Source organism: Barbus barbus (genome assembly GCF_936440315.1).
Source record: "Barbus barbus genome assembly, chromosome: 33".
NCBI classification, from domain to species: domain Eukaryota; kingdom Metazoa; phylum Chordata; class Actinopteri; order Cypriniformes; family Cyprinidae; genus Barbus; species Barbus barbus.
The window spans coordinates 9,907,528-9,926,323 of NC_136761.1; the positions used below are offsets into that span (position 1 = coordinate 9,907,528).

The window sequence follows — 18,796 nt, forward strand, 5'->3', positions numbered from 1 at the left end:
GCTGATAGGCCAATATAAAAACTAACATCAAAAGCCAAACTTGACACGCCAACATACAGGTACAAAAATGCCAAACTGCCGCACTTCTATTGCCATCGACTCTCATTCTACAGCCGGAAAGGTATCATAGACAAAATGAAATGAAAATCCTTTGGATAGTCCGGTGAAACGTTACTGCATAAGTATTTGGGCTTCTTAGTGTTTGTCCCATTGTTAGGGGTTAGTGGAGTGTCTGTTCACTTTGTTCCTTCAATCTGTTAGAGCAGCATGACTAAACTAAACATGAAAACAAGTGAAGTTTGATAACACTGTTTATCTCAGTTATTAGAGCAAGAGGTAGGGATTCACATATACCCAAAAAACAAACAAAATGCAGGTATAGTAGGTTAGAAACCACGGTGCGCATATGCTGTATGTAAAAATTAAATACATACTACAGACTGTACACCAAGAATTAAAGAATCGTTAGAAAATAGCTATGTCTGAATGCATAATTCCAGTACGTTTATAGGGAGACTTGGCAAGACAAACAGGTTAACACATAACAGTTCTGACATGTTAGTTTTCTAACTGTGTGTGTACGTTCACGGCACTTACTATTATTCTTGTGTGCCAGCACACAAACAGTTTTTAGATGCCAGAAAGGCATCGCTACTTTAAGTACAATTCTATGCTCGCACTCTACAATCCCTTAAGAGGGTGCCGGAAGGTAAAATTTAAAAGTTCAGAGGTACATTTCCATTGTCTATGTCTGGTGTCCTTGTCCGAAACAGTTGTGTTAGCGAGAAGACGGTTGAAATGAGAACAGTACACTGCTTGGCTAAGAGCCTGACACCTTCGCCCTCTCTCGCCGTCTCTACAGCACCTACAAACTCCTTATACAGGTCCACAATCTCCTCAAGCTTCCTCAGGGCCTCATCTGCATCAATATCCCCATGACAGCCTCCGCAGTCCGAACAGGGAACTCGCATGCAGGTTGAGGTAAGTTGCACTAGAGCTCCAAAGCTGTTTCCGAGGGACAGAAGAGCATCATCAGGTGCCCATCCTACCCGTGTGGCTCTTTGACATCCTGATGCCAATCTCCGTGCCTCTGCCTGAACCAGGCATCTCTCTGTCTCTGAAAGCGAATTCCCATTCACATTGCCGTTTTCGCATTCCCCCTTGTGGGTTGGAGGGTATACCGCAGAAGGTCCTTTCTTCAAAACCATAAGAAGTTCATCAATATCTCGCTGCAAACAGGCATAGCCATCTTTAAGCCCTGCACCTTTCTGACTGGTAACATAACGGTGGCCTTGCAAAAAACGGAGGGGATTATTCATTGGTCCACAGTCTAGAGGCAGAGATTGCAGAGGTCTGGGAGCGACCAGGAGTGGACTTAGTTCTGAGGATGAAGATAGGGGACGAGGGGAATCTCTGAGTAGGGAGAGAACATTTGGTGAGGGACCAGAGAGGGTTGCAGGGGAGGGAACCGGGGTGGGTTGTGGTGGTTTACTGATCTGGTTTCGACGGGAGAACTCGTAAACAGTCAGATCATCATCAAAGTTGCAGTTGTCCTCTGTATCTCCGCTGAAACAGTTGGCATAGACTGTATGGCAGCCACATGCATCACGATGGAAAGGACTTGTGGAGGATAGAGAGGACGCATTGTCAAGATGAATCTCTGAAGGTTTACCTTTGTGTGACTGAGGCTGTTCGGACTTGCAGGTCCCAAAATGCATGTGCAACTCAGTAGCTTCTGTGGACAATTTTTGCCTCAGGTCAGGATGGCTTGACGATGTTGGAGGTTTCCCGTTAGTGTCTTTCACAGGAGTTGGGGTCACTTCCTCAGGTCCATCTTTGAGCTTCACAATGACTACTTCAGCATCTTTCTCTTTCCAGTCAATCAAAGATGGCACTGAAGTGGACTTGGGAGATACCTTCTTGGAATCATGATTCACATCTGTTGCAATAGTTGCTATATTGCCTGTCGATGAAATAGTGTTGCTGATTGCCACTGTCCCCAAGATCTCTTGGGAACGGGTGAGGTACCAGGGCATATCCTGAATTTTTCCCCGCAAGGCTGTGGCAGACAGACGTCCAGACGAGCCTGTTCTGCTGTAGAAGCTAGTTCCAGTTTGAGCTGGATCTTCAGGAACAATACTTACAGACTGAACTGAAGGAGAAGGTAAGGGAGATGGAGATGGAGTAGGAGTGGTTGAAGCACTTGTAGGTTTGACTGTAGAGCTTTCAGCCTTTAGTTCAGTTCTTAAGTTCTCATGACTTAGAGAAACACCCTTACTCAGTGCAGAGGGTGAGGAGGTACTGGTACCATTTCTCTGTGACCAGGGGTGTAGAGAAAGACCATTGGGGGGAACTTTTGTCTTTTCCTCAGGCTTTTGTGACTGGGCATTAACTGCCTTTGAGGATGGCTGTAAACCAATGAATGATGGCTTGGGAGGTATTGGGGGCTTTGTGTTCATCCGGGGCACTTTATTTTCAGATTTTCTGGTTTCAAGAGAGTCTGATGACTGTCGTTGTAGAGGACTCTTGTTGTCTGCTGTTATTTTCCCAAATTCAGTTGTTCCTTTGGCATTTGTTGGCTCTTTCTGATTTGGCTTAATATCTGGACTATCAAGTCTCTCAAGATCCAGATGATTTGGAGTAGTCTCTTTATCTAGACTGTCTGACACCTGGTCAGTTATTCCATTTTGTGGTTTCAGTCTATTTTGAACAGTCTCTGGGTCTACTAAGGTCTGTTGGGGAAAGGTAGCTTGGCGTACAGCTGTTATTAATGAGGAAGACAATGGTGGTCCAGGCCCTGTGACTGGTTTAAACTCCATGGTGTCTGGCTCCATCTCAAGAAGCTGTGATGATAGGTGTGGATTTCGGCCAGGGATGTCTCCATTGCAGTGCTCGGCTTTCTGTCCCATGGAGTGGTTAGCAGAGAAAGTTTTAGGTTCCACAGGTGTAGGTTTCGGAAGAAAAATCAGTGAGGGCTGATGGACCTCCAATTCATGGTTTTTAGTCTCAGGGATTGCAGGGGTGAAATGGTTGGCAAGAGAAGGTTTTTCTTTGAGGGTCTCTGGTGTGGTGCTGTCCTTCTCTTTGCTGTCTCTGGATTCTGGAGCTTTTTTCTTGTCCACACTAACCTTAATGTCACTAAAAGAAGGATGTTTGTTCTCAGAATCTGAGCTTTTCTCTGCAAAAAAGTAAGAGGCAAGAGAGAGGTGTACATAAGTTGAAAAAAATCAAAAACCTAGATATTTAACATTTTAAAAGAATATTCCGGGTTCAATACGTTACATGTAAGGTTTTTTTTTTTTTTTTTTTGCCATTTTTGCATTTTATTAGAATGGACAGTATATACTGACAGGGAAAAAAGTGGGAGAGAGAGAGGGGGTACAGGATTGGAAAGGAATTTGTTTAGCCCAAAGCATAACACCGTTATACGTGAGCACTGCCCACAAGGCTATCGGTATCGACACATTTGCCATTTTTGCATTTTATTAGAATGGACAGTATATACTGACAGGGAAAAAAGTGGGAGAGAGAGAGGGGGTACAGGATTGGAAAGGAATTTGTTTAGCCCAAAGCATAACACCGTTATACGTGAGCACTGCCCACAAGGCTATCGGTATCGACACATGTAACAATGTTGATTACCTTCAAATTCAATTAAATTGAATTAAATTAAATTGAATTCAATTCCCAGGGGAAGTCGTGGCCTAATGGTTAGAGAGTCGGACTCGTAATCCAAAGGTTGCGGGTTCGAGTCTCGGGCCGGCAGGGATTGTAGGTGGGGGGAGTGAATGTCCAGCGCTCTCTCCACCCTCAATACCATGACTGAGGTGCCCTTGAGCAAGGCACCGAACCCCCAACTGCTCCCAGGGCGCCGCAGCATAAATGGCTGCCCACTGCTCGGGGTGTGTGTTCACGGTGTGTGTGTGTGTGTGTGTGTTCACTGCTGTGTGTGTGCACATTGGATAGGTTAAATGCAGAGCACGAATTCCGAGTATGGGTTACCATACTTGGCAGTATGTCACTTCACTTCAATTCCTCCAAAAATTAATCAAAAGCAAAAATCGCAGTACAATGCAGGTAAACAGGCCAGTGCAACTTCTTACTTATTGTTTACTAACCTTGTGCAAATTTATATCCTATATTTCCAACTTGTGTCATGACCACCTAAAGGCAGTAAACCCTGCTACTCTGACATGCACAAAGATACAAGAAATATGACTTTGTGTAAAACACAAAAATATGTTACAGATGACATAACACGTTTTAAAGAAATACTTTTACAAAAAAACCTAAAAACATTTCTGCTTTTAAACCCTCAAAGTGCACAGCCATGTTTGCTTTATTTCAAGAGCTTCACTGTAATAGTTATTTTAGCAATTGGGGGGACCTGTCGAAAAAAGTTATATCTGGTAATGGACTTTATGCTATAAATATTGTTAATAGAGCTTAACTTGTATTGAACCTGGAACATTCTTCTACGGAATGCACAAGTGTTTTGTGGTAAAAATAGATGATTCACTGACCTGTGGGGCCTTGCTCTGTGATGGGAGGGGTAAATCGATCTTGGGCATCAAAAAATTCATCCTCAGATTCTGAACAACTGTCTCTGGAGTCCTTTGATTTTTCAGGGACATTTGGGAGCACAGCTCTCATCAGCACAGATTGTGATATTAATTTTGAAGATGGCCCCTGTTGTTTAGCTTCATTTATCTTTTTCTGTGGGAAGCTTTTTCCCTCTTGTCTACATGCTGGATGGTTGTGAATCCTGGTGAAGAGTGCCTGGAAGTTCACTCCTGCTAATTTAACATTTATGCTGTTAGGGGTACAAGAGGCTAACACAGCCTCAAATTCCGCTGACATGGCGGAAATGCGACCGTCTTTTCCACTGTCTCCTCCTCCTTCATTCTCATCATCCTCACTCAAAGCATCGTCGCTGGCTGCTGGCGGGCTTGGCAAGCTGTCAGATATTTGGGAGAGCTCAGAGAAGCACAGACCTGAGTGATTATCATAGGCCACGTCTGAAGTTCGTCTGAGTTTGTTTGAACTGCCCCTCTCATCCAAACGCTCTGGCTCCTCCAGGAGGTAAGGGTGGTGGACATCCAGACTCGAGGCACCAGAAATGTGTTTCTCTTCCAGAGACATATCCATATGGCCAAGCCCACCAATGGCTGCCTTAATACTCTCCTCCAGTGCATTTAGCGAGTTACTGGACAAACTGGAGAAGCTGCTGTTGACTCGAGGGTCAGTGTACCAACCTGTCTCCAAAAGGGAATCCATTGTCATGGCGTAATCCTCATCTCCAACAGACTCTCTCTTGCTTGCCTCATCTCCTTCGTCTTCTAAAAAGGGATGCGTTACAATCACTCTGACCTTTTCTGCCTCTGCTTCACTTTTCCCCTCGGCTTCCTCTCCTTCCTCTGTGCCATCATTTGTATGAGTAGACATAGTGTCCTCTGACAGCTGAGTGTCCAACAGTCCCTCCATGGCATAGTCATCCTCCGAACTGTCTTCTGAATCGCTCCCACACCGAGAAACATACCCTACACAAAACATAATTTATGTAGCATTTAGTATAATATAATGTACAAGTGATTTTTTTTCATAAGTAATTTAATGCATTTACAAATACAACTGGTTGATGTTATAACTGAAATCTTACAAAAAGGCGTTTCATAAATTCTGTAAATCTTAAATAACACAACATACTGTACATACCATATACATTGTAACCCAGTGTGGTCCCATAGTAGTGCCGTGATATTCTTGGAAGTACCATGTATACACCAGGGTACATAATTTTCTGTATATTTCAAAGTGCCATAGTCTGGCACCATCACTGTACAATGGTACCACCATAGTACTTTTTCATGTTGTTGCAACCACAACATGCAATGTGCAAAATTTTGTCTCTTGGTTTTTTTATTGTTTGGGTAGCAAATTGTGGGCTGCCTAGTCATCCGATCAGTGTTATTTTAGTTAAAGGCAACATATCAGAAAGTTTTTTCAGTTGAAGTTTTTCATCTTTATATGTAGGGATGCACAATATTATCGGAATCTGCTTAATTAAAGTGGCTTAAAATGTATCGGCATCTGCTCAATATGAAAAATTATGCCAATATGCCTTGCCGATAAGCAACTCGCATTTGCTGAGGGTGTGCTAGCGATAAGATCAAGCAGTGTGGTCATTCTTGATGCTAACTTTTGCCTGAAAGGTGATAGATTCACTGTTTTGGATCGCCACATTTAATCTGAGAATGCAAGTACAGAATGAGCATCCTGGGTGCGAGAGAGTCAACAGTCACTAGCGTGTGCAGCAGAGGCAGCCTCCCCCGGGTCCTGATGCCGGGACTTGGTGTTGTTTCCAATCAAAAGAAAATATATCGGCTATCGGCCACAATGACTTGAAAAATATCGGCATATCTGATATCAGCAAAAATGCAATATTGTGCATCCCTAATTTATAGTTTATTTTATTTCCGCTTTAACAGATTTAGTTAACAATAATAACACTTCTCCCTACACAGAGCAACATCAATCACTTGTAGTGTGGGCAGGGTGTTAAGAGAAAAAAAGTTAAATGTTATGGCACATATTTAATGACACAATCTTCCCTAATCTCCTACCTTCTTCTGCCGGAATGCGTCGCATTTTAGGTCTGGGTCCCCAGCGAAACACATTGATATTGGGGTCAACCAGCAGTTTGCAGTATCCAGCCAGGAGGCAGGCCAGATCTTTAGCTGCTACCGATTCCATTAACAGGGCTATTGGCTGGAAGTTGCAGAATAAAGAGATGGTCAGATAGAGAGAGAAAGGGAAGAAGAGAGAGGAAAAACATATTTCCTTGCCTGGGTGTTTATCCACACCTGGATGTCCCGAAGGTACAGTTTCAGCATTTTAACAGTTTATTTTAATCTGTTGGTAGACGTGTACACACCTGGATGTCCTGCAGGTAAATTTTGAGCATGCTGACTCTGTCGGACTCTGAGAGCACCTCTATTCGGGTGATGTAGTGGAAGTCTATGATGGTGGAGATCATGTTGAGCTGGTGGTTTAGAATTTGGCTGATCCCGTATCTCGCACCCACCAGCAAACTCACCAATGACTCCCTGTCCTGCAACTATAACACACACACATATGTCCTCCAATCTGACTCAGTCTTACCAAGGAAATACATCAACATATAAAGGACATAAACAGGATGTTTAAAATGGTCCCATGTGAATCTTATGAGTCAGTCCTTTATAATGAATTGGTCTCAGGCTTTACGTCATTTCAAGGTTTATTTTTATGTCATTGCAAGAGATGCTGCTATTTTATCCAAATCTCTCACTCCCTAGAATAGCCATATTATATAACATGCTTAAATTCATATCCTTAAAAACAGGAGGATGCTTGTCAAGATTTTATCCAGCATAACAGTATCTAAAAAAAACAAATGGTTGCCGCCAGACAAGAGAGGAAAATAAACGGAACATATCCGTGCCCTGCAGATTTTGTTTGTTATTTGCGATGAACATGGCAGATGGACACAACTCTCTCACCAGCATGGTGGCGTTGTAGCTTCTCCCGCTGTATGAAATCAGCTCCGCCATCTGGGTCAGATAAGCCAACCGGGCCTGAGACACAGAAATCACCTGAACAAAATGAGAGAGAGGGAAATGGAAAAGATAAACAAATAGATTTTCATTATGACTGAAGTAATAAAAACATGGACAGGACAAAGAAAAGTGGTTTTACAACTGCTGCAGTGCATAATATGTATAAAGTGCACAGTATGCAAATTCATGTTTGGTATAGAAAACCAAGTTCTCAACTACATTTGGTAAAATGTGCAGGATATCATCAGAGCACAATGCATTGAATATTGCATCCCACATTTACAGTGTGACAGATGAACCAGCAGTAATACAGTGCGACAGTTGGTCTCCTCAAAAAATCCAATCATTTTCACCATAGGAAAACTGATTTTCAGTGGTAACTTATAAACCTTTATAGACAGATCTGTTGTGAGCTCTGAAGTTGTTGTGAAGAGCAAAAAAAGTTCTGCAAGATGCACTACAACTGAAGTAACTTAGTCAGTCTCCCTACATGATCAGAATACTTAAAAAAAAAAAAAAAAAAAAAAAAAAATAATATATATATATATATATATATATATATATATATATATATATATATATATATATTTTAAGTATTCTGATCATGTAGGGATATATATATATGTGTGTGTGTGTATATATATATATATATATATATGTATATATATTTAATATTTATACATTACATTTAGCATTAAACTTAATATAGTTTCTATAGATATCAACAACTTGAAATATATTGTTTTATATTTCACCATTGTTTTTAATTTGATTATATAATTTGCAGTGGGATTGTAGCTCTTTAATCGGCTACGTATATAGTACTTTTTGTTTCAAATCAAAGTTTGTAATGTTGTGATTCATCTCATAGCTGGTTGGTTTGGTTTATGGCTTAACTCACTTTAACAAAGACTTAAAAAAAATCCCTATGGGAAAACTGGATGGTAAAATATTTCCAGTAACCAACAAACATTTACACTGCATACTATATCACATACATTTATGAAAAGAATAGTAGGCAGTGTACAGTTTATATTGTGTGGTAGGCAGTATGTTAATCTACCATGTTTATATTTTCAAAGGGATCATCTATAAACTAATTTTAAATACAAAAATGTAAATGTAAAATATATTTAAAATATTATATTATTTTCTGTTTACAGCGACATATTGTTAATAGTTTTCTGAAAAATTTAAATGACACACACCTTCTGACATGGTTCTAGCAGCGACTGGATCTTCTTCATGTGGTAGTTGAGAGCTTTCCGTAGGTCTTTCTCTCTCATGTTCCTCAGCAGAGTGGGAGAGATGAAGCTCTCTAAACCAAACTCCTTGCTGACACACAGACACACACATGCATTAAATGCCTGTTTTCTAATGTAGCACGAGTATTTTGAGTGTATGCGTGCGCTCTTACACAACGCTCTTAACAGATGCTCTTGTTGTCTGTCCACAGCTTGCCAGTTTCTCATGCATGTGCAAAGCGGCTAGTCTCAGCGCTGTGTTACATTTCATCTCTACAGCATAGCGTTCCTGTAACACATCTGCCACACTCTACACACATATACACACCAGGGTTACGTCAGTTAACTAAAACCACATAAAACATTTTCCTTACTTTAAATGAAATAAACATTAACGGACATTAAATAAATAAATATTTCCGTTAGTTGCCAAGGCAGCATTTCTTGACATTACTTGATGTACTAAAATAACTAAAACTGAAATAATTTATAAATTGTAAAAAAATAGTAACAAAAATGACAAAAAACAAAACTGCTACAGCTAAAATTAACATGAAAATGCAATATAAAAAATAAACATTCATAATACTGATAAACTGTTATAGTACCTTACTTGCTGATACTTAACACTGCAGTCTAAAAGCATTGCTTTACTACTACGCCACTTTATTTTTTGCAGTTCATAATCAAATTGTGGAACCTGCTGAAAGAGGTACTCAAAGGCCACAGGATCATCCTGCAGAAGGTCCATTGGGTCTCTGGGAATGAAGCAGACTCTGAACAGACACCTGTAGTCATGGGAATCCTTCTTCTGTACCACCTGAAAGAGCAGTACTTTATTACAAACTCCAGTCAAGTAGATATATTTCACAAAATTAATAGTTCTATATGGTTTTACATATGTTAGAAAATTAGACATTTCTTTGTAATACAATTGCGTCTTTATGTATGTGTTAGAACTTGACTAGTTGCAAGCTACTCACAATTGAACTACCATATTTTCCAGAAAATACGTCACACCTGACTATGTGAATATTGCATTTGTTTAGAGAAAAAAAAAGATAAGTTGCATTGTATGTCACATTTTATTATTAAATTCAGAAATATTGTAAAATACTGGTATATTAAATGTTTTCAAACATTATACACACTATGAACATTTTATTTCTCCTTATTCAAATGCGTTTTGCACATTATGTAAGCCGCTTGGAATATAAATTGCAGCATATTCAGATGATTTAAAAACTTGACTTATATTCCAGAAAAATACAGTAGTCAAGACCTACTGACAAAATATAAGATAATTACATTCAAGCTGTTTAAAACAGTCATTTATTTTAATTATACAACTATCAGAGCATTTTATTTACAAAATCACAGCACAATGAGGGTGACAACATCTAATTTGAACAAATATTTACACAAGATACAATTAATAAAAAAAACACCTAATTTATATTAGATGTAATTAATACCAGACCAAAACTAAGTGATTAATAGTAGCAATTAAAAATAGATTTCAATAAGTAAAAACTGAAGGATGATGGGAAGAATCAGTGAATTGGCTGATTGAAATGAACTGTCCACATTAACCAGTACACAAATATGAATCAGACTTCCCAGTGCTACCTGAGAGAGGCATTTTAGTTGTGTAATGTATTTGATCAATGCTCATTTGTGCACAATATAGTGTCATGCTACATTTAGCTATTTGTCCTGCTAAGTTTATTGTTGGAAAAGTTGTCAGGTTGGATGGTAAACGTTGGTGGACAGCCATTTTTAGGTCTCTCCAGAGATGCTCAATTGGGTTTAAGTCAGGGCTCTGGCTGGGCCATTCAAGAACAGTCACGGAGTTGTTGTGAAGCCACTCCTTCGTTATTTTAGCTGTGTGCTTAGGGTCATTGTCTTGTTGGAAGGTAAACCTTCGGCCCAGTCTGAGGTCCTGAGGACTCTGGAGAAAGTTTCTTAAAAGTTGTTTCTTAATGTTTAACATTATTCTGAATGTAGCCAAGCTACTGTTGTAACATGAAAAATGATATATTGAAGTTAATAGCATTGTTACTTTTACTTTTAGTTAGCTAGTGTGTGTGTTACCTTTTGTATGAGTTCCTCCTCATGCAGCAGCAGTAGTTTGGTGATATTATATTGCTGTTCCAGCACCAGTGCGAAATGCTCAATACATTGAATGGACAGCTTCTCTTTCAGAGTCAACAAGATATGCTGCACACAGAGAAAACTTTAATAGCCTACTACACTCTCAAAAATAAAGCTTTCAAAATAGGGTTTGAGCAGCAATGCCATTGAAGAGCAGATTTTAGGTTCACAAGAGAACCTTTCAGTGAACAGTTCTTAAACTAACCATTTTTTCTTAGTTAAGAACATTTTAATGATCCAAAGAACCCTTTTCCACTGTAAATAACTTTTTGTGGAATGGAAAGTTTTCATGGATGTTAAATCGCAGATACTAATAAGGAAGCTTTATTTTGAAGAGTATACACCATATACATATTTTCATATTTTCACAAAAATAAAGTTAAGATCAAGCAATAACTGATGGATTTCTTGCAGTATCGCAGGGCCCCACATGACTGAAGTTAAAGATAAAGTTAATATAGAGTACAGAAAAGTAAAACAGCAATCTAAAACCTTGACAGTGGTGATCTTGTGAAATTTGAAGGCTTTGGTCTGGCCGTTCTCCAGGTACACCTTCAAAACATTGGGCAGGAAGAGAAGAGAGTTTCCCTGGAAACAATGAATGAAACATGGATTAGGAAAAAAGCAATACAAATATACCAACAACAAATGTATTGTCATGCAATGCTGCTCGTGGTCATGGCTGGTTAGTACAAAACTATTAACCAGGCTGCATCACACCTTTTTGGCCCATGTGTAATCCTGACTAGGGTTGGTGTGAGAGTATGTGTGTGGCTTTACCTGAGTGTGTCCATTGACGACCACCTCTTCTGCAAAGCGCACTTTAACGGGGTTTCTTCTCAGACGAGCTCTCTTCTCTGCTGTTATGAATGAAGACTTAGGATTCTGAAGGCAAAAAACAAAAACAAATATTTCTTTAAATTCTGAGCTGGACGATGACACTCTGGTCTTCTGTAGCGTTGCCTTATGGCTGAAATTTAAAGGGTTTAAAGGGTCTTCTATAAAGAGTTCACACAAAAATGAAAATTCTGTCATTAATTACTCACCCACATGTCGTTCAAAACCCGTAAGACCTTTGTTCATCATCAGGAACACAAAGTAAGATATTTTTGATGAAATTTGAGAGATTTCTGACCCTGCATTGACAGCAACGCAACTACCACATTCAAGACCCAGAAACATAGCAAGGACATCGTTAAAATAGTCCATGTGACATCAGTGGTTCAACCGTAATTTTACGAAGCTACAAGAAAACTTTTTGTGCACAAAGAAAACAAAAATAACAACTGTAGTTAATATTTTCTTCTCTTCCATGTTAGTCTTCGATGTACATTCACAAGAGTACCAGGATGCAAGCGTGCGGTGCTGCTGACGCAGGAGCCTTCAAGACTGACACCGAAGAGAAAAAAATATTTAATACATTTTGTTTTCTTTGCGCACAAAAAGTATTCTCGTAGCTTTGTAAAATTAAAGTTGAACCACTGATGTCACATGGAATATTTATTACATTGTGCTTATTACATTTCTGGGCCTTGAATGTTTAAATTGCGTGGCATTCAGAGTCAGAAAGCTCTCGGATTTCATCAAAAATATTTGTTTTAGGATATTCAAAATTTGTCTCAGACGACCAAATCTTGGCCAAAATCACACAGTGTGAGCCGGGCTTAAGACGTTTCATAATTGAAGATTTTTTTTGTTTATCACTGTGAAGCTGCTTTGAAACAATCTATATTGTATAAACTGCTCTATAAATAAATTAGACTCAAATCGACTTAAAAAAGAAAGACAATTGAAAGAAAATCACCAGTAGAAAATCCAGAACCATTAACAGAACACCCCCCCCCCCCCCCTCCCATATATTATATATATTTTTTATATATATATAAAAAAAGATTTCAATAAGAACTGGCTCTTGATTCCCAACCCTACCACTATCTGACCCAACAACAAATTGCAAGAAGACTCTTCATTACACACCGCCATATTTCTGAGGATCGTCATGGTTACAGAGTCCTGGCATTCCCTGAGGGCGGAGCACAAAACATGAAAGAAAAACAATGCCATCGTTACCAAATCATGAGGTCATGACATCATCATATTTACAAGTGGGGCAAGAAACAAGCAAGCAATATCAACTCGGCAAAGTTATTTTAGCTGTGTTCCTCTAATCTGATCAGTCACCTAATCATCTGCTCCACGTTTTCAGGTGAAAGATCTTCTATGGCTTTATTGTTCAGTTTTAGGATCTGATCTCCAGGAAAAAGCTGACCGTCTGCTGGGCCTCCTACAAATAAACACACACACACACACACACACACACATATATGCAACTATTAAAATACAACTCTAGTTTCATGCATGCTGAACTGAAACTTCAATAAGTCAATGTCTGCTTTATATTCTTGCAGGCAAAGAGTCTGATCACTGATAAAATGAAGAACACACCTCAAAAAGCCAAACATTTGTTTTGAAAGACATTCTTATGCTTACCAAGCTGCATTTATTTGATCAAAAATACAGTAAAAACAGTAATATTGTGAAATATTACAATTTCAAAAACTTTTCTTTTTGAATATATTTTAAAGCTGAATTTTCAGCATCATCACTCTTCAGTGTCACATGATAATACGCTGATTTGCTGCTCAAGAAACATTTCAGTTATTATCAATGAATGCGTTATGGGTTTGTTCAAATTACCAACAATATGTTACCATGGCTGTAACTATAATAACTATGTTATTATAGTTACAGCCATGCGATTGCGAAAGTTGCATTGTTAATTCATTATTCATGTCACGTCTGGTGCTTCTGTGGATGGAGTGTCTGACTCTGAGATGTTTGTCTCTGCACTGCTCTGTTCTGCCATTTACACTCATTTGTCTTCGAGCCAAACTATACACACACACACACACACACACAATCTGCCCTTCTGCCCCGACAACATCCCCTTAGTCCCTGATGGCTCTCTGCCCTGCCAGAACCAACCACCAAAGCCTGGCAGATCTCTCTCTCTCTCCTTCTCCTTTCACATAATTATGTGCTGCAGGGCTGTGAGGTTCTCCCTCTGGGTTTTTATCAGCTGTTTCTGCTGCAAAAAGAGAGAAGTCAGCACTGCAGAATGACTGTGTGTGTGTGTAAGAATGCACACAATAGCTTTGTTGCAAGATCCAGTGTGCTGCCATGCCGTCTGCTCTGTATACACAGCTGCCTTCTAAGGCGACTAAAATAAAACCTTATAAGTGGCTGATTTAGATATGGAATGCTCTGCAAAGGCGGGAAACATCCATTCAGGGATTTATTGCTTGTGATTCATGGGCAGACTTGCTAGAAGACATTAAAAAAGATGTCAGCTGAGTCTCTGTAACTAGGGCATTGTTGTTGACGTACAATCTCACGCAATCTTGCCTTCCTATGTTCTTGTGAAATCGTTTTTATTCTTTATTATGTTATTTTCCTAATGTGAAGACAGTAAACAATTTGTAAAAAAAAAAAAAAACTGGGATGCCATTGATTCAATGAATGACAGAATCAACTCACAATTGATTCAGACAGAGTTTGATGTTAGCATGTTGCTAAGCTAAAAATGATATACCGTAATATAGTGTAGCTGATATTATGGTAATTATTTGCTAATAAAACAGTTCAGGTCTTTGTCTTGAACTTGGAATTACATTATAAACTGGAATTGTATGAAAGTTTCAATTTTTCAAACTTGATTATTGTGACCAAAACAGTAATGGCTTCAGTTAAAGGTAAAAAAACTCTACATATATTTCTGCTCAATATGACATTTTATTATAGCTTTTGTTAAGTGGTGCTCTGTATTTGTTCTGTAATATTTTACACAAGAATAAAGGTATTTATGTAGTTTTTTGGTCAGTACAATTTATCTTTAAATTAATATCTATATTCAGCAAGGTCGCATTAAATTAATGCATAAAGCAGTTTATATTGTCATAGCTTCATTTACATTGTTATAAACCCTGAAGAAAATGTATCATGGTTTCCACACAAACATATGAAGCAGCACAACTGTTTTCAACAAAAAGTTTCTTGAGCAGCAAATCAGTATATTAGAATGATTTGAAAATTCAGCTTTGACTCAGGAATAAATTGCAAACACACACACATTTTTATATATATATATATATATATATATATATATATATATATATATATATATATATATATATATATATATATATATATATATATATATATATATATATATATTCAAATAGAAAAGTTATTTATATTCTTTTACCATATATTACCATTTTTACTGTATTTTTAATCAAATAAATCCTCGGTGAGAATAAGAGACTTTTTAAATGAGAGGATGAGGAATTTCTGATATTTTCAATTTTGGGATTGACTTCTATCAAGGATACATGCAACACATGCTGCTTTGAAAAAGGACATTTGAAACATCAGTAATGTGACTATGTTGACTTGAATACTATCTAGTTAGGTTTTTATGTGTTCTAACTAGAGAGATTGTGTGTCAGTAGCTGCTGGTTCAAAATGACAATAAATATAATTAGCTTGTGTCAGTGTGTGTATGTGTGTGAGAGACAGATATTATGTGTGAAGGAGCTTGTGCACCTGCATCGTAATGAATTAAATAAGTGACAGAGGAGCAGGTGGCCACCTCACACACACCAGCTCAAGTGTCATGTCCTTTCTCACAGTTTCACCATCTCTGTCAAAGCAGCACAGAGGGTGAAAATTCAATCTGATGCAAATTGAAAATTCAATCTAGACACAAACATCCAGAGGAAAAGCTTATAAATCAGGGTCCTTTTCTCAGGGTAAACATCTGAGAAGCAGGACAGTGCTTCTTAGAAGTCACCATTTAATTTTATTGGTGTCTCTGAGAAATATAAGAGATCATAACAGGATCTCATTTGTGTTGTTTCGTTCCTCTGGGCACATTTTCTCACACACAACCAGGACAGTATCCAAACCTGGCTTCGCTTAGATCATAATCTGTGTTTAAAAACAACCTGCTCCTGCACAAACTCCAATGTGAAGTGTGTGTGTGTGTGTGTGTGTGTACCTGGAGTGACGTCCCTGACCAGCAGGGGGTGCTGTGATGAGAGAGTGAATCCATGGGAGTCCAGGACAGCATCTCTGATCACCTCCACTGTCACCTTCACAGGGAAGTTCTGCTGGCCCGAATCCCCAGAGCGCGACCTCCTGCCTCCTAAAATACGCTCCCTTTGAGAGACAGAGCGAGCACAGAATCAGACAGATAGATAAAAACACACAAGCTGGGTTCAAAATTAAATACTAGTGTACTGCTTGATCTACTACTGCCATACAATTTTTTAATAACTTACAAATTTGTAAAATATATACATTACTGTTCAATGGTTTGAGGACAAACTTGCTAACCAAGGCTACATTTCCCAAGTATAAAAGTAATATATTTAAAATACATTTATTTCATACTAAGTATAGTTCAAATCTATTAACATATTTACTGACAGATAACTTGAGACTTACGGATATAAAAAATTGAATGAAACTTTACTTGGAGTACAACTTGTGCATAATTTTATTAAAAATACAGTAAAATCAGCAATATTGTGGAATATTATTACAATTTAAAATAGATGTTTTCTATTTAAGTATATTGTAAAATAAAATTTATTTCTGTGATGAAAAGCAGAATTTTCAGCATCGGTACTCCAGTCTTCAGTGTCACATGATCCTTCAGAAATCATTCTAATATGTTTACTTGCTGCTCAAGAAACATTTATTATTATTATTATCAATGTTGAAAACAGTTGTGCTATTTAACATTTTTGTGTAAACCATGATTTTTTTTTATGTTTGTTGAATAGAAAGTTCAAAATATCAACTTTTATTTTAAAACATTATTGTCTTTACTGTAACGTTTGATCAATTTAATGCATCCTTGCTGAATAAAAGTATTAAAATCTTACTGACCCCAAACTTTTGAACAGTAGTGTACATTTTTAAATATTTATATTTTGCATTTTTTAACTATTGCGTTGTGCTGAAAATCCTTTACCTAATTTGGTGTGCCTGGACAGACATTTTTTTTCTGTCATTATGCTATATTATCAACAAATCTTGGATTCAATCTTTTTGTCAACTTTTTTTCTTTCAGTCAGAACTGGTTTTTTATTTCTTTTTGGAAATGATTTATAGTAGGCCTCACGATCTTGGCTTATGCACCTCAGTTTTTGAGTGAAAAATCAATCGTTTTGTCAATGCTCACTCCAAAACTGAGGTGCATAAGCTCAGATCAGTGAGGCTGGCCTAAGATCAGTCAGTCCCAGAAAGAAATATAAAACCTGTGCTAATTGAAAAATAAACAATAGGGGGAAAACATAAAAAAAAAAAAAAAAAAAAGAAATCACAGAAAGTACAAAAATTACCTTTTTGGAGGGGTTGTTTGAGCAAAGAATGTAAGTTTTACTCCAGTGTGATAACATTAATTAGCATTTTCTGGAACAGAAAATCCTAAAATAAACAACTACAGTCCTAATTAAACTACTGAAGATTTTCTCCAAAAATATCCCATTCAAATCAGTGGAAAACCACATGAATTGACGTCACTGTATGCCGACAGACTCTAAAACACACGGCGATGATAATTGCCTGATGAACGTGTGGTTGCATGGCAGGAGACGACTGTGTTTATACCAGTGGGTGAAAGACAAATGAACTACAAGCCCACAGCAGATGGCAATCTCGAAAGCAGTTCTCATGAGAAAACAAGGAATTATTTGCCATCTAAACATTTCTGTAGATACAGATATTAATTAAGTGAAGTATATTTTAGCATTTTCTGAAGAAAAAGAGCCCACAAACAACATCTCTAACTAGTTCTACACCACTCTCAACAAACGCTAAATCTTGCGAGCTTCACCAAGCTGGAGTTTATGGTAGGGCCCATCTGGAAACCAAGGCCAATATATTATACGGGAACCATAAAACCTGCAACCCTAATTAATGGAAAATTGTACTATAATCTGATTAGTGTTCCTTCCCTATATCTATATGGGTTTGGAGAAAACTAAAAGATGGCTTCAACCCACACAATCTGTTAAACACATGGGAGATCCGTCATGGTTCGGACTGACTGGTTTGTGTGTTGTTCACAGTCCATGACACATTGCATCATCAAAGTGTGCACTACATCAAAAGATGACTACAAAGGCTGAGAGCACCAATTGGGACAAAGCCTAAGCCAACCGTCTTCCGTGGCTAAATAACATTAGAACTGCCTCTGATGTTCTGGAGCTCCAAATGTGAAGGGCGTTTTCACTTTTATGGCTTTTCTATCCTTCAAGAAAAGCATTTCTGCTCTGATTATAATATTATATGTCTGCGTGTTTGTGTGTGTGTGAGATTGCTCCACCTGCTGAGAGAGTCTCGAGAACGGCGCAGCCATTTCCCCACCACCTGCTCCACCCGACCGACCCTGCGTGGAGATCGACTTCTGCTTCTCTCTCGCTCCTCCATCTAACTGAGAGATAGAAACACAGACAGAGAGATGAGCGAACAGAGAATAAGGATGAGGATCATACAGTGTAAAACACTATTTTTTATATCAACATCAGAATTGACCATATATGAATGTTTTTAAAGACCTGTGAAGTCAAAACCAAATTTTTGTGGCATGTTGTCCATGTTAGTCATTTTTGGGGTTAATATTGCAACACACTCATAAAAGCAGGTACACTACCGTTCAAAAGTTTGGGGTTGATAAGATTTTTTAATGTTTTTGAAAGAAGATACTTACTCTCACCAAGGCTGCATTTA

At 38.2% G+C, this 18,796-nt stretch overlaps 1 protein-coding gene across 1 annotated transcript; it reads right to left on the bottom strand.

Annotated features, from left to right (window-relative positions):
- Positions 1 to 716: 716 nt before the first annotated feature.
- Positions 717 to 18,496, bottom strand: LOC306853083 (uncharacterized protein; the record flags this gene model as incomplete). Its single annotated transcript, XM_079390265.1, has 15 exons — positions 717 to 3,178; positions 4,524 to 5,540; positions 6,624 to 6,768; positions 6,935 to 7,117; positions 7,542 to 7,634; positions 8,807 to 8,933; positions 9,016 to 9,152; positions 9,543 to 9,662; positions 10,937 to 11,062; positions 11,489 to 11,584; positions 11,777 to 11,881; positions 12,974 to 13,019; positions 13,178 to 13,280; positions 16,056 to 16,216; positions 18,393 to 18,496. The coding sequence occupies 15 exons, from the start codon at positions 18,494 to 18,496 to the stop codon at positions 717 to 719; spliced, it is 5,025 nt and encodes a 1,674-aa protein (XP_079246391.1).
- Between the last annotated feature and the right edge of the window lie 300 nt (positions 18,497 to 18,796).